This window comes from Mus caroli, unplaced genomic scaffold (assembly GCF_978045245.1).
Source record: "Mus caroli unplaced genomic scaffold, Mus_caroli_1 scaffold_8, whole genome shotgun sequence".
NCBI lineage: Eukaryota > Metazoa > Chordata > Mammalia > Rodentia > Muridae > Mus > Mus caroli.
Genome location: NW_028227263.1, coordinates 113,578,904 through 113,595,686, shown reverse-complemented (window position 1 = coordinate 113,595,686; position 16,783 = coordinate 113,578,904). Strand labels below are relative to the sequence as shown.

The following is a 16,783-nucleotide window of genomic DNA, read 5'->3' as shown; positions in this document are numbered from 1 at the left end:
AGTCAACAATGAAGGAACATACTACCTACATGTATCAAGATAAGGCACACATGTCATGCCACACAGAGCTATGTCAGACAGAATATTGTTGGGTGGCAGAAAGAAAAACATGAGGAAGAGGCCTCACCCTTTTCCTCGGGACTCCTTGGTCACAGGAAACTGTTTTTGGATTTACTGGTTGGAATAATCTCAACAGGTTTCAGATTCAGGACCATGCTTGGTGCTGAGATGGTATTTGGGAGAAATACAGGATAGGGTCTTAAAAGGTGAAGATGTTCAATTTTCTCAGAGTCATTGGTTTGCCTGTGAGAAGCTTTGTCTCTGGGAAGGCCATTTGGCCTTCCACCGGACAAGTCAGCCTTCTTTAGGAAGCTGCTAGGTGTTGTCATGTCACATCAGGAAACAGATGAACAGAGCAATGGCACCATGCTTGTCAGTCTTAAACACTGACCAATTTGTCTTGTTTGTATGACTTTCAGTCTCTCAGCCTGCTCACCAGCAATTGTTCTCTTCAATGAGTCTTCTCAATTTTTGCCACTATTATACAGAATAAGAATTGTGTTACTATGTTGTATGCCCATTTTAAGAAATGGAGTTCATCATTTTATTATACACAGCTTTCCAGTCCTCTCTCCCTTTTACTTGTTGGGTTGTTGTTTTGTGTTTGAGTGTATAAGAAAGAGCAGGCATGCATATGCCACAGCTTGCATGTAGAGATTGGAGGACAATCCTGAGCCATTGTTTAGTACAGGCCTCTGGCTTTCTGATATTGTGGAGTGCCAGGTTAGCTGGTCTAAAAACTTTTGAGAATTTACATGAGCCCTCCAAACTCTCAACAAGAGCACTAGGACTCTAGACACATACTAACAAGTCTGGCTTTACATGCGTTCTGAGAGTCAAACTTAGGTTCCCAATAATGCACTGAAGCACTCTACCCATTGAACCTGCTTCCAAGCACTTCACTCTTTCCTCATGTTGGGCATTGGCTTCTATCTCTTTCCTCATTGAATTTTTTTTTGTATTTATGAAGTTCTGGGTATCTTTTAAAGATTTTTTTATTTATGTTATGAATATGAGTAAACTGTTACTGTCTTCAGACACACCTGAAGTGGGTCACAAGTGGTTTTGATTCTTCATGTGGTTGCTGTAAATCGAAATTGTGACCTCTGGAAGAGCAGCCAGCATTCTTAACTCCCGAGTCATCTCTTTAGCCCCTTGGTTTTGTATTTGAGGTAGGGTATCAGAGTGTAAACATCACTGTCTTAGAAACTGCTATATTGTCCAGGGTGTGACAAATCGTAAATGTCACTATCAGACCAAGATTATCTGAGAAGCACACCCTTATGATCTCTATATTACTCTCCTGTTATAACTGGACATAGCTGAGATACAGCTTGCGGACAACACAGGAAGTAAGTGTTGTTCCACTTATTTTCTATTCTGACAACCTAGTGACTCCTGTGGCTACTTACATGCTATTTTCCCTCAGACAATCCCAGTCTCCAGAGTCTCACAGAGCTCCAGTAAACTGAGCATGGGGGCTCACATCTATAATTCCAGCGCTCTGGAGGAAGAGGCTCATGGATCTCTGTGAGTTCCAGGCCAGCCTGGTCTATACAGCAACACAAAAAGGAGACCAGAAATGCTCTCTCATGATCACCTGGCTAATTAGGAGCATTCACGCTGCTCTCAGTGACTACACAAATCATTTCTCTTAGTATCTCCTGGATCCTCTGAGGACCTTGTTTAGTACATAGACACAGGTCACAGAACAGAGCTGCAAGCCTTTATTAGAATCAGTCTTAGGGACTGGATGATGAAAGAACAGGATCAGGAATACAACTTCAGGAGAGAAAGAGGACAGGTCAGCAAGATGGCACTTGGATCACACATGTTGCAAAGATGGGTTGCCCAAAACACATTAACATCTATTGTCCTAATAGCTTGGAAACAAGATCCAAAAAGGATTTTAAGGTCTCGCTACTATAGTATGACCGGCATTCTGGGCTGGCAACCATGGCTTCCTGGAAAACAAAAATGCAGGGAGGGACAGTGTTGGCTATAGTCAAGGTACAGGACCTCAGCAGGGCTCCACAACCACCCACAATGAGACTGCTCCTCATGCACAGCAAAGAAAATCCCATGCAGTGACTCAGGTCTCCAGTAACACATTCTGCCACAAATAATTGGAGCCCACTCACATCCTTCAGGAGGAAGCCTGCAAACCACCATAGTCAGGCAGGGAAGAAGTGGAGAAGGTTCTGGAAAGGATAATGGGGGCTAGTTCTAGAGCGGGACAGTAGAGCTGAGTATGAGTTTGGTGATGTATCCACACCTGAGCACCTCTCTCCAGGCACATTGGCTGTGTAGCCATGTTAAAAATATGTCCCCCATTTGGACTTGTTAGAGGAAAATCATTTTGTATAGCACTGTGGTTTTTCAAGACCTGCTACTCAAGTAAAATACTTTGGGAAATAAGGTGAGAGCTGCACTGTTCAAAATATACATCTCTGCAATCCAGTTAGGCTTGAAGCAAGAGGACAGGAGACAACAGTGGTGAGGAACTTTAGGCACTCCCTGGGGTGGGGTGGAATTTCAGTCATGGTGGGAGGTTTTGTTTTAGCACAGATGATGACCACAGAAATGGGAATCATCGTTGGCTGGGGAATAATAAACCCCAGAGAGGTTCCAAAAAAGACACTAGAGAAAAATTTCAAGCATCTTAGAGTAGAACTGTGAGTACCAAACTTGTACAGAGGCCATTCCAAGGACTCCCCTGATCCTACTATGGGTGAGAACCCCATGCTTACCCAGCAGATGGGAGTGATCTGCAGGATCATGCAAGGAACAGACTGGCTGTATACCCTGCATGCTGCTTTAAATGTACTAGGGTGGGCAAGGGTTTCAGTTCTCAGTTGCAGGTCACGGGACATGTAGTAATGGTTGCATCTATCACTTGTACATAGACTTACAGCATTTGTTGCATGGGTGAGTGAAGGTAGGGAGAAAATTACCATAATTTTGGGTTCCAGAAGTATGTTTTTTAATCTATCCTCTCTGTAGCAGCCCTGGATTTTTTCAAAGGCCACCTTTTCCTCTGCAGTAGCTTTGAATGCCTGGAGTTCTTGATTCATCCACACCCTACTTCCAGAGACAACACTTGCATAGCCTTCGAAGAAAGGAACACACGCTTCTGCTGCAAACACAGAGAGAAAAACACCATTAAAAGGCAATGGGATGGTCAAACAGAGGCTCAATGTTCCTTGCAGCATCTACAAATGCATTTCTCTTAGTCAAACCCTCCCAAAGGCTTCAGACTACCAGAAACAACATGGTTTACATGAGATACACATATCTAGCAGAAAAACATCCATGAGTTTGATATCTTGATATTTGCCTTTCACTTAAGCCCAACATTTGCCTCAGCTTCAACTGTGCATCTAAGGTCCTTTTATCATGAGTATCATCACCAGCACACCACTGTCCCCACATCCCACAAATCCACAGTTCTAACTCAGTGCAGAAAGCATCAATTGTCTTCTGAAGCTCCTTGCCAGTGACCTCCCGAGTACACCTATGTTTGTCTCAGGGCCCCACTTAGATATCTCCATGAGACTGAGATGGGGTGAACAAGGGTACCACTCTCACTTGTCTGGAAGCTCAGCTCTCCAGTCACCAGCAAGCCCAGCAGAAGAAGTGTCCCCTTCATGGTGCTAAATGCTCCTCCCAGAGCAGATCCTCTTCTTTATAAACCATTATATCTCTGAGCCCAGCCACACCCATCTGCAAACATGCCTCCAGAAGTTCCAAACACATTTTGGGCAAGAATCTAGCACTTGTGCATCTCCTTTCAACTTGCATAGAGGCAGCAGAATGGGGGCCCCTCCCATTCTGAAGAACAAACAGCCTGAGACAGCCTGATGTCATCAGTTTCTGGAGAGAAGTTGTTTGTACCTTTGCCACAGATTGTTTAGAGCTGATCTTTGCAAGCAGCCCAAGTGCTGAACAAAATGACATGTGATACTTTTTTACTTGTCACCTGTGCTTCCTTGTCAAACTCTTACCTATTCTTGATCCCATTGTCCAAACTACTGAGACCTTTGTATTGGAAGGCTGAGGACAAGGAGGCACCATCTACCTCTTTGTGACTCTCAGCCAGGGTAGCCCCAGCTCTTTGTGAGGGTTGATATCCTTTGGGGCTGATGATGCTTTTGTACCAGAAATTGTGCTTCACTCCACAGTAGCCCATTCCTGTTGTCATGATTACCTTGTCCACTCTCAGCTCTGTTAGGAACCATGTCTTAAAGAGGTTTGACCAGTATTGTCCATCTGGTGAGAGCACTGAGTGGTAGAGTGCGGTCTCCTGTCCACAACCCCTCAAGCTACTGTGAACTGCCTTCCTGTAAACTAAACTGCTCCACAGGCCACAGGAAGTGCTGTGTGTATAGACTGTCTCAAGTTCAGAACAACATACTTACCCTAAGGAAGACATTTCCAGCACAGATATGATTGTCAGCTCTGTGGGGTAATTCATGTTTCTTAAGACAGCAAGGTCTTAAATTTAGGCTCACCCTGTTTGCAGTGTGTGATGGTTAATCTTGATGATCATTCTGACTGGGTTGAATGTTGCCATAGAAACAAATTCTGAGTGGGTGTTTTTAGGCATGGTCCATTGAGGTGGGTAAACCAACTTTTATGTGGAAGCATGTACTATAGTTACAAATAGGGTGGATAGAGTAAAACAAGCTGAGTAGAACCATTCATGCCTCTTTGCTTCCTGATTATAGATGTGATCAACCACCTCAAGTTCCTTCACTGTGTCTAACTGACTGTGATGATCTGTATCTCTTCAAACTGCGATAGAAATGTTGCTCCTCACCAAACCATTTTGTCACTAGTTCCCTACAACAGTGGAAGAATAATTTTTTAGCATGTGAAAAGCCCTAGGGTTATCCTACAGCAATGCACATATAAACAGGAGCAACCAAAAAGATAGCTCAGTGTGTAAATTGCTTCTTTTGCAAGCAGAAAGTCCAGGGTTCAAATCCCTAGGACCCATAAGAGTAGTGGCATACATGTCTAATTCCATGTGGGTCTAATGTTCAATAAGAGACTTGTTCTCAAAAACATCGTGTGGAAGGATGTTGAGATAGCTTAGTGATTAAAAGTGCAGTGATTGAAGGTGAAGACCTGAGTTCAAATCCCAGAAACCACCTGGTAGAAGAAGAGAATTAACTTCTCCAAATTGTTGTGTGACCTTCACGTGCACAAGCACACACACACACACACACACACACACACACACACACATCTTAGTACCACTGTCCATACAGAGGCACATACACAAATATACAGACACATGAACAGACATCTAGAATTTTCTGTGGAAACTGGCATGAGTAAGCATGAACAGGCCCCTAATTGACAAATATAAAACAATTTCAACAAAAAAACTAAACAACATGATATTGGATTGTACTAGAATTTTGAAATAACCTATAAAACCATGCTGTTGTGAATGGCTGTGTGGCATATAAATGAGCATGGATGAAAGTCAGTGTTCATAAGAATTCCAGAGGTTCTGTAGATGTTTCTCCTGGAGTAGACCCCCCTTCAGTCCTTCACTGTGAGCTATATGGTCTCAAGAAAGCAGCAGAGTGAGCTTGGGAAACAGGACAGTAAGTGAAGTAGTTGCTTAGCATACACTCTTGAATCCATGGTTTCTAACCCTCAGAACGTGTGAGGACAGCTAGGCACAAAGTGACCCCTGGTAACTCCAGCACCAGAGAACTTACTGGCCAGTGCATCTAGCCATTAGCAAGTTCCTGTAAGAGGCCCTGTCTCAAAAAAATATAAGTTTGTCTCAGTTATAAAAAGGACACAGAATCATGTCCCAGCAACGACATGGTAGCTAACAACCATCTGTAACTCCAGTTCCAGAGGATCTAGTGCTCTCCTGTGACCTCCACAGGGAAAGCATTCAGTAATGCATAAGACACTCATGCAGGCACAATCCCCATACACATACATTCAAACTAAATGAAATGTCAAATAAGCACACATATATGCCTATATGTATGAATACACAGATATAATGTATATACACACATCTATATGGTGGAGAGCAACTGAAGGCCCTCACTGTCTTTCCCTGGACACTTAGTACAGATAGATATAAATGTCATGTGTCTTAGTTAAGATTACTGTTACAATACCAAGATCAAATCAGAGTAGCATAGAGTCACTGGGCAGTAGACACTTACTTAATCACATGATGCCCTTGTATCCATTCCTAACCCTGTGCAGAAGAGAGAAGCCCCCAGTGGGCACATTCTACAGGCCATCTCAGGCTTCAGGACATGCAAGGTCATAAAAACAAAGACCAGTGGACCGAGCAGAGAGATCACAATTAGATCTCAGTACTTGGCACCTAATTGACCAAACAGTTACAGGAGGTAAATCCTGTTTGGCTCAGATAACCAGTAAAATTCAAAGGCTTTGGACTCTTTAAGTCTTCAGCAAAGTTCATTCTGTCACCATGTTCTGTACAGAATGTGACAGTCAAGTGCCTTATACAACAAACTACTTAATTGTGCCTTATCAAAACACATATAATCTTTACTTTTAAAATTGAACACCAACCAAATTACTTAAGCACAAACACTTATGTAACATGGGCATGTGGGACGAATAGTTTGAAACCAAGGCGGCATTATATAAAAAGATAGTGTTGGGTGTTTTAAGTAGGGTCTTGTTTATTGACTTGAGAGAAGTGAGATAGCCCTTTGGAGAGTCTAACTAGCATTTGTGAAGACCTGCTATGTGTGCTGACTCTGGGAGAGGGGAAGGCTTTGCTCTACTGAGCCTTAAGACATCTAAAGAACACCAAAAGTCAGCCAAGGAAAGAGGAGCTATAGAAGAGGAAATGGGATTCAGAGCCTTTGCTATGGTGAAGGTTAGGTGTGTTCTTATATACAAGGGATCCATGTGGACTGTAGGGTTGTCATTCATGTTGTGTTGCTACAACAAATTACCCAAGACTAAGTCATGTATATTGGAAAGAGTTTAACTTGCTTCATGGTCTGGAAAATTGAAGGTAGAGAATAGGGCAACTTTAGGTAGCCAGGGATTTGTGTTATCTGAACACAGGGTGTACTGCAGAAAGGCAACAGGGGATTGTGTAATACTGAGAGCAGAGGCTCTAACTTCCTTCTCAAAGACCTACCATACATTCCTCAGTTCCCACACTGCAGGGACAAAGGCTCAATGTGGGTATTTGGTGTTTGCCTTAAACATGGTGAAAGCTAGAGCTGCCCCTCCCTCTGATAAGTTGGTTTTTTGATGAAGTCTGGGGATTTAGGTGACAAATTTCCCAGGAAGTTGAAGGGAAAGCATTTCAGGCATTGAGGGCAGAGCATATGAAGGCCCTGGTTCTCTCTTGGGTCACAATTATGGAAAAAAATTATGGGAAAAAACCTAATGTAGAGACTCTATAAATAATAAACACGCTGGTTAAATGGTAAATTCCAGGTTCAGGTGTACACAGAGCAGTCAGATGACTGGAAAAGTCCAAAGCAATCTGATAAAGACATAGTGCTTCTCACCTGTGGTCCCCACTTGTGGGAAGTTGAGGCAGGTGTATCCCAGTTACCTGTGTGGGATCCCCTCAATCACAAAGAAAAAATTGTACTCAGGTAGGGGGATGCTCTCCCAGGCTGGCTTCAGCTTCTTCATTGCCCACAGTGTTTCACAACAAGGAGCAGAATGTCCTATAAATGAAATATATATTTTAGCTAGCTTCTACAATAGGCACGAAGATTTGTATATTATTTGATGAGCTGTAAACTTAGATCAGACAGGTGTTGTACTATTTTGACTTGCATACAATCCATAAGCCCGATGTTAATTGCTGTTTAAGTGTTGCCCATGTTTATTTCTGCTCCATCAGCCTGTACTCATGGTCCACAGCTCCTGGTCTTGTGCTCCTGAGACATCAGGCCCCATGGCAGCCTTCCCCTTTCTCCATCTTCTTCCTCTTCCTCTCTCCTCTTCTCTTGCCTTCTGATCCCTACCTGTGACATTCAGCCCAGAAAAAAAGAGCCCAGAATAACTCTCTTCTCTCCATCATTGCCTGGCATTCACATTTTCTTAGATAGTCAGAGATTTAGGTGAACTGATTTAAAAGCAGCATCTGGTGTATTTGAAAAATTGTTAAAGAGATTGGCAAGTAGTTGGAGGTTTGGGAGATTCCATTCCATGGGGTCCTGTACTTAGCATTTGAATACACATCAGCAAGGGAATAACTCCAACAGGTAGCAGGTGGTAGAGGCAGCAGTGGTATACTATCCTGAGCAGTCCTCTTACTAGCATGCGACCCTGAGGCCTACCTGTGCTGCACATCCTTCACAGCATGGACAGGAAGCTAAGCCTTTCTGGCACTCTGCCATAATGAGTCTCCAGGCCCTAGTGTAGTCTCCAAAGTTTGTACAGCTTCCTAGACCTCTTCTGGCAATTGTAGACTAATTATCCTGTCCTCTGGGTCCCTTGTGTTCTTCCTCAGAGTCTGCCTCTGCCCTCTCTTCATTCCATGACCCCACATCTCTCTCCTGCATTTTCCCTGTCAAATGCTTCAGCTACCATAGAGCAGTAAGACTTTTGGCCTATTTCACAGCTCATCCTGCTGACCCTTCAACCTGCACTTGTATGCCTTAGGCTATGCTCTGCTGTCTTCAGCCTCCTCCATTGGTGTATGTTCAGCCCACACTTCCTAAAGAAGGACAAAAGAGCTGTCAAAAGAACCCTTTCATGAAGCCTAAAATGGCAATGCCAGGGTGGCCAGTGTATCTCCTATCTTAGTGAAAAGGCTTAAGCAGTCTGCTTGCAAGGTGGGTGGAGCAGGGGCCCTACAACAGCCTTGCCACTTAGCACCCTTCCCAACAGTCCCCTTATGTCCCTGTGCAGTGGGAGATGGTTCCACTCTGGCCCAGATAGAGGGGGTTGAAGGGTCATCTGGAATTTTGTGGTAGCAAAAATCAGCTGGACACACTGGCACAGATGGATTAATGCTGAGTGTTCTGGAGCTTGGGAATCCAGCTGAGATTGGACTCTAATTTTTACAGGGTAGCTGTGGAATATTGAAAATGGCCATCATGCAGGCTTTTTGATCAGTAGTCAGAATAGCTATAGCAGCAATGTAGAGTCTGGCAGTGACCAATTAAGGGTCCAGGTATATCTGAACTGAAGTGCCCTGGCTTAGTTATAAGAAAATGAGCACAGGGCACATGAAGTGAGAACTTAATGAACACACTAATGATGTTTATTAACAGGGTCTTCCTGTGTAATTTTGGGTAGCCTAGAACTCGTTGTGTAGACCAGACTGACCGCAAATTCACAAAGAAAGGAAGGCACTTCTTCCAAAATACTGAGATCAAACTTTAGAATTATCATACCTGCTCATTGATAACAGATTTTGACAATGATTTCCACCAGCCCCAAAAATGTTTAATCCACCACACATACACATAAACAGACATACAGACAGACAGGCCCTCAGACAGACAGACAGATACAAATAGTTAGGCAGGCAGGCAGGACCAGACACTCATTTCTCAGGAAGGTTATGAGGTCAAGACCAACCTGGGAAAGATCTTCTTTAAAAAAAACTAAAACAAAACAGAAAACCTCAACTATGGGTTTAAGAAGTGAGGTTTAGGTAGAAGTGAAAGTACTTGCCTTTTATTCCACTATTCACATGGGAAAAATTCACAAAGACTTCTGTGAGTCCAAGGCTAACCTGATCTATATATTTCCAGGACAGCCTGGTCCTAAAAGGTAGGCCTCCTGCTCCACCCACCTTGGAAACAGACTGCTTAAGCCCAGTCACTCAGATAGGAGATACACTGGCCCCCCTGGTATTGCCATTTTAGGTTTCATGAAAGTGTTCTTTTGACAGCTCTTTTGTCTTTCTTTAGGAAGTGTGGGCTTTGTAGAGAGACCCTATCTCAGAAAAAACTTACAACCAACAGCAAAAAGGTCAAATTGAAGGATGCCTACAAAAGCAAGATAAGCATGGGTTGAAGCGACTGGTTCAACAGAAGGCATGAAGCATATGGAAGATAAGGGCAGAACAAGACAGGGCAGGGGTTACATGGCCAGTGGTCTGAAGTTTGGCTTGTTTAGAACTGACTATGAATATGGCCCTTGAGGTTCCCAGTGTGACAGGAGGACACAGGTCTCATTCTGGAGGTCTGATTGAGAGACCATTTGATCCTCTCCCTACTCATACTTTCCCTTTGGCTGTCAAATGACAAGTGACATTTTTCATATCTTAAGAAGATTACTAAGAAGGCAAACAAGCTGAGATAGGTTTTTGACAAGGATCTTGCCAAAATACATATCTCCCAATGACGCAAACACACACCCTCAGGAATTTCTAAGACGTGTACTGGGAGGGGCACGGAGAGGCTCAGACACGGGCCCCTCCCTTCCCACAGGGCAGTTAAAGAAGGGGACCAAGCTGTGTAGGATCACCTGCCACCATTATCATGAAGCTTGCTGGTGCTGTGGTGATCCTCGGGGCTGCCCTGCTCCTCCTGACTTCAGGGGGAGGTGGGTATTACCGTGTGGGGGTCAGGGATGCACGCTATCCAGGCTCTCACAACCCTCCATCCCCTGGGATATACTGATGCAGGTCTTTCAAGTTAGGGTCACCTTGTCTTTGTGTTCCAGATTGTGGCATTTGCCCAGCTATAAAAGAGGATGTTCGTCTATTTTTACACGGAACCTCAGAAGAGTATGTTGCGTATGTGAAACAATACAAAGATGACCCTGAAATACTGGAAAATACTGAAAAAATCAAGCAGTGTGTTGATAGCACCTTGACAGAGGAAGACAAGGCACATGCAACTACTTTCATAGTGAGTATCTATGTGTCTGGTTAGCGGCAGGGCTTGTGCTCTTGCACACCACTGAAGCTGCGCTGAGAATCAAGAAATGTGACACACCTGATTGAGGATGTCAGGAGGATGGGGCAGGAAGGAACTCTCAGACTGCCTGAGCCAGCCCTTGCTGCTCAGATCAGCCAAGCCACAGTAGATCCCTGCCCGAGTTTGGCCTCCCTCAGCCTTCCTGACACAGCCTTCCAAGTCTAGCTGCAGATTCTTGGTACCTGGCACCCTTCTCTAACCTGGGTCTTTTATCCTAAATTTTCAAACCTACCACTCCATCTCCAAAAAAGTCATATGTTATCCTGTTCTCTGAACATTGAAGGACACTTTGTGGACTCCACGTTTGGACATTAAAGGGTAGGATTAAAATGAACCACCTTATGTCCCTAGAACAGGTGTGTTAAGGCCCTGCCTTTAGCAGAAGTTATTTGATGGTCATCATCAACATGTGACAGTAATCTGTTTGCTTGTGTGGTTCCAGCTGCCCAGAGGCTCACATGGTGTTCTTTGAGTTCCTCCGCATTTGGTGTCACTGGGACTATGTTGTCTCACAAGTTGGTTCCTCTTATCTGGCTTGACTTGAGGCTCTTTTCAAAGTTGTCTCAACAGATTGGAGACAAGGCTCTTTCATCCTGGTCAAATACAAGAGCAATTGCATATTGGATGCAGATCTTTCTAGGAGGTGTCTCATTGCATGGTCAGTGGGGCATGAGGTCTCCTTCACCCTCAAGGTCTCACTTGGCTTTCTGTTTTCAGGAAAAAATAGAAGCCAGCCCGCTATGTTGATGGCTACAACTTTGCTCTCAAGGAAGCCACTTGCCTGCTCACCTGCATCGATGTAGCAGGCTATAGTCCTTTGCTCCAGGTCTCTAAGAACAGGAATCCAACAATAAAACCTTGCAATTCAGAGGGGAGTCTGGATTTTTGAATTCAAGGTTAGGTCTGATTTGGTTGAAGGATATTGCAGGGACAACTTCTGGGACATTGAGGTGTCACAGCTCAATCGTGGTACTGCCAAAATGCCCTGCAGAATACATTAGAGAATGCTAAGAGACCATAGTCACTACACTAGAGTGTCTGTCACCCTCATGGGACAGGGTCCACAGGGAACATACATGATCTCCCAGGTTGAACTCCCCAGGAACATGGAACTGAGTAGGACCAGAAATACCAAGGGTCTGTTGAGGAGTGCACAGGCTCTAGAGAGCAGAATCTGTCCTTGCTCCCTAGAGTTTGGTACATGATCCAGTTGTGTGTGTCTGTGTGTCACAGTGTGTCCCATGTAGAAAATAAAATAAAAGTACCTATTTCAAAGGATGTTGTGAGGCTTCCTGCCCCTCACAGTGAACAGAATTTCAGTCTGGAAATCAGAGTGGGACCTGGCCAGAACAGAATTCAGGTTATCCTAATATCACTTACCCAGTTCTGAACAGTTATATCGCCACTGGGTGTTACATGGAGTGGGGACCCAGTGTCCTAGGGCTTTAGGACCTGTCCTGTGGCTCTTCTTAGTGGACATGGCAGGAAGTTCTTTCCCACACCAGTCACCAAATAGTTGTTCTGTGGCCAGTCTCAAGGCCATGTGCTTTACTCAACCATCAATAGGTCTGATATCACATAGGTCCCAGGCTCACACCAGCAGGCATATCCAGAAGAATATATAGGTTCCTCATGATGCAGAGGCTCATGGAAGGCCCAACATGCACAGGCTTTCTCATTATAGAGTATGTGCTGAGAAGAGTAAAAGGTATTATTCTTTTTCATAAGACTATGATAAAATAACCATGGTTGTGTATTTATAAAGAAAATCTGATCCGTTTGAAGGCTCCAGGTCCACATTCCTGCATCTTAACTTCTTAGCTTCTGTTGAGGACCCCCTAACCATCTGAGGCACAGAAAATTGTATGAGACTTGTTGCCAAGTCAGTGTGTTGGTTGTCTTCAGTACTCACCCAATCTATAGCATTTGTCCCTTTCCATGGCAACACCCCAGAGACCTAATCACCTTTCCAATTGCTCCTGTTCTCCATTACATTATATCTTGAGACCTTATGATGGTAACCATGTTTCCAGCACAGGACACAAGGAATCAGATTCAAATCACACAGCACATTAGGAGGTCATCTTACATAGACTGAGGCCTGACATCTGTGGCCCTGGCCTCCAAGTAACCCTTGTCTAGCCAGAGGTTGCATCTGAAGGAGGACTCCTGCCTTCTGAAAGCTAAGGGTGCTCTAGGGACTATGTAGATGCTGTGACCTAACTCTTCACACTACACATATAAGTCAGAGTAGGCTTTTCTACCATGATTCTCTCTACAGATTAAAAAACCCAGAGCCCCGCCATCTGATGAATAGCTGTACTTGGTTAGCTGGGATTTCCTAATATTCTACTGGATTTTCATATATACTTTCATGAAGGGTATTCATCTGCAAATAAGTTTATTGTTAGGTGTATTAACTCTTGTGTCCCTGAGACAGTTAAGTAGAAAGCTTCCTTAATCCATTCATTGAAAGAATTTAACTTTAGTGAAGAATTGTCCTAATGTACTTGATTGGCCGGTGTTCATTTTCATCATAGAAAGGTGTTTATTTTCACCTTTTATTCTTTGACTCTTGGGACTTCAGTGATATTCTTGCCCTCCTTCCTGATATTATTTGATATTTTCCATTTTAATCGTCTTTTGCTTGATGGGATCTCACGATATAGACTTGTCTATGCTCAAAGGTGGAGAGAGCTGCCTGCAAGTGTCCCTTTGTTCTAGGATTTAAGAAATATACCACCAAGACCCAGCCTTTAAATTTCCTCTTACTCTTCCTCTTAGTCATTTTCCTCCTCCTCTTGTTTCTTCTCTCCTTCCTCCTCCTTTCATGCATCTGTTTTTCCTCTCCTTTTCTTTCTTCTTTTCAGATATTTTCAACATTTAGTCCTGGCCAGCCTGGAACTTGCTGTGTAGATTATGCTGACCACGAACTTACTTAGATTCACATGTATTTGCCCCATGACTGCTTGGATTATAGATATTCCCTCCCTTGCTCAGCTTCTCTTTTAATAATTTGATCATGCTTATAACAGTTTTATTACTGTTTTGCACCTAGAATGCACAGGAAATACTCACTTGGCATCAAGGACTGTAAAAGACTAAGAAATGGTAGGACCTCAGATTTTCCCACAAAACTAAGAAAGAAACAAACAAACAAAACTTGCTTTAAGGAGCTAGATACTCTTGATCAGCAGGAAATACACAAACCATATCATCACATTTAAACCCCTGACTTTATTTGGGGATGTCTTCCTTTCTTTTTCCTATTTTTTCCTCCTCTATAGTGTTATGGGGTAGGAACCGTGCAAGAAGGCAAGGGGAAAAGAGTGGAATATAGAAGAACCCATAAACTAGCAAAAGATAGTGATGCCCAGCATAGAGTTAAGGCAGAATGGGAAATGTGATTTCAAATGCAGTAGAGAAAAACGCAGGGGATGGAGGGATAAAGGGATGGAGAGATGAAGGGATGGATTTTTTTTTTTTTGAGATTCCATTAAAAATTTACTGGGGCCACAACTGCTAGTGTATCTCCCATTCTACTAAGAGAGGGGATTTTCTGTTTGTTCTTTTTCTTCTTCCTAAACCTGTGTCAAGAAAGACTGGGGGAAATGATTGTGCAACTGGAAAATTGCTAGTGGAAATGGGGGTCTGAGAAACATAAAAATGAATGCAATGGGAAAACAAAAGAGTCTACTCTGCTCTCTTCTTTCTGAAGGCTAATTTATCCATGGGCACAGACCAAGTTCTGTGCTAACTTTACATTTTACAAATGTTAATAAGAAAGGAATAACAGCATCCAAGAGACAATGAGTTATAAAAAAGACTGCCAAATTAAATCTTCCTATATACATAAAGACTATGTAAACCACAGAATGAAATTCCTCAAATGTTTTGCACTGGTAACAGTGATTTGTTCATATTTTCTTCAGGAAATGAAAAACTTTGGATGCAATGAAAACTTATTAAGATTTGAATTCAGTGGGAGAGGTCTCCTGAAAACCTTGATGAGTAAAACAAAAAAGTGCTTATTTCAGTGAAAGCATCTCTGTTTACAAATTTTTTGTGAATATTGCAGAATTAATTGCTTAAAACATAAACAGGTAAATATCGTGAGAATTTTGAAATTTGGTTCCTTTAGAAAAAAAACTACACAGTTATACTGGAATATTGATTTGTTTTAATCCCAGGTGTAGGATATGAGGGTAGCCTCACATTTTCCACTGTTTTGACTATTTCCTTCACTCTCTAGCACAGGCATAATTTTGCCAGCTGCAAATAGTTTATGTGATTTCTGATGTGTAGAATTCTGGGGACATTTTAGAGGCTGTATAATTGCTATGGTCCTGAGAGGGTTGGTTGATAGTTTTTGGTCATGGCCTTTTAAGTAGTCAGGTGCAAAATGGAAACAGTAGGAAGAAATTATATATCCTGACAAGAAAGATCAACATTGCCTCAAAGAGCTCATTGCACAAATTATCAAGAAATAGTCTAATGATAATATTGCCCTCTTTCTGACCCCTGACTATATTCTACGGTCTATTTCTTTTCCCCTCCATTTTGTTTTCAAAACAAACCAACAAAGGAACAAGCAATCAAAAAATTTCTCATACAGTGTTAGGAGTTTGAAATGGTGGAAGAAAGAGGATGGGGAAGGGTGGAAGAAAGAAAAACCCACAAAGTAGCTATCGAAAGGTACAGTGGATTCTTATCACACACCAATAGCCCCATCTCCCAAAACTTTCCCATTAGAGGTGACTTTGTGTGGAAAGTTTCAAGGAGCATGAAACTTTGAAGCAACAGCTGTTCCACCGTAGCTTCTTAAAAGCCTAACTACGTTCCTACCTTTCAGTGACATCCTACAAGATCATTTTTTTTTTTTGACTGTTTTGGAAGTTGCCTTAGAATGGTCAGACCTTTTTCCATAGACAACATCCTGTGCCAGAGAGAATCCATTGCTGGATCTCTGCTTCTGTTCCTGGGTAAGCTTTAGTCCTATACATCCTCTTCCATCTTTGCAAAAGCAGCCATGATACTGAGCAATACAAGTTGGTCAGCATCTTCAGGAAGCTGAAGAAAACGACAAATGCCACCTGTATATTGTGGATATAGAGATGAGTTGTTCTAGAACCCCCTGAATTATTGGGTGCCCTTTAGGGAAAGGAAAACCACAAAATGCCTATGGACGTTCACACTATTTACGTTTAGAAGCAGATAAATCCTGACGTTTCATATATATATGTATATATACACATACATATATGTATGTATACACACATATATGTCTATATGTCTAATATATATGTACACACATATATAATTTAACTCATTACTTGTAATCAATATATTATATTATAATATAAAATAAATTATAATATATAATATTAAAATGTATTTAACATATATATGTGTAATTTAAGTCTTGGGCTTGAAATGTAGCTATGTGTACAGAGTTTTTTTACCTACCATGCACTAGGCCCTGGGTTTGATTTTCAGAACCCCACAAAAATGTGATACATCTGAGTAACCAGGACATGGAAGTACAGATTGGATGATCAGAAGTTCTAAGTTATCCTTAGCTACATAGCACGTTTGAGGGCACCCTGAGTTACAGCAGAGCTCCACTTAAAAAATTATTCTTAAAAAGCTCACTTTTTTGAGTTAAATAGATGTGTTAATGGTTAAGAGAACAAGCTGGTCATTCAGAGGACTCAGGTTTATTCCCAGCTCCCACACAGCAGCTCACAACTTGCTATGATAAAAATGACACAATCCATCACAATACACAATAATACATA

At 42.5% G+C, this 16,783-nt stretch overlaps 2 protein-coding genes across 4 annotated transcripts; one reads left to right on the top strand and one right to left on the bottom strand.

Moving 5' to 3' along the window:
• Nucleotides 1-1,928: 1,928 nt before the first annotated feature.
• On the bottom strand, nucleotides 1,929-3,709 carry LOC110288430 (secretoglobin family 2B member 20-like). 3 transcript variants are annotated; one of them, XM_021154783.2, is made up of 3 exons: nucleotides 3,649-3,709; nucleotides 3,015-3,196; nucleotides 1,929-2,024 (listed from the first exon to the last, which is right to left on the bottom strand). In XM_021154783.2, the coding sequence occupies exons 1-3, from the start codon at nucleotides 3,707-3,709 to the stop codon at nucleotides 1,929-1,931; spliced, it is 339 nt and encodes a 112-aa protein (XP_021010442.2). The 3 variants fall into 3 exon arrangements, with proteins under 3 accessions (XP_021010442.2, XP_021010443.2, XP_085697073.1); XM_021154784.2 differs by having other exon boundaries at nucleotides 3,090-3,196; XM_085840947.1 differs by having other exon boundaries at nucleotides 3,090-3,193.
• A 6,835-nt stretch (nucleotides 3,710-10,544) lies between these two features.
• On the top strand, nucleotides 10,545-11,732 carry LOC147003344 (major allergen I polypeptide chain 1-like). Its single transcript, XM_085840946.1, has 3 exons — nucleotides 10,545-10,608; nucleotides 10,729-10,916; nucleotides 11,703-11,732. Exons 1-3 carry the CDS (start codon nucleotides 10,545-10,547, stop codon nucleotides 11,730-11,732), a joined length of 282 nt encoding a protein of 93 aa, XP_085697072.1.
• The last annotated feature ends 5,051 nt before the right edge of the window (nucleotides 11,733-16,783 follow it).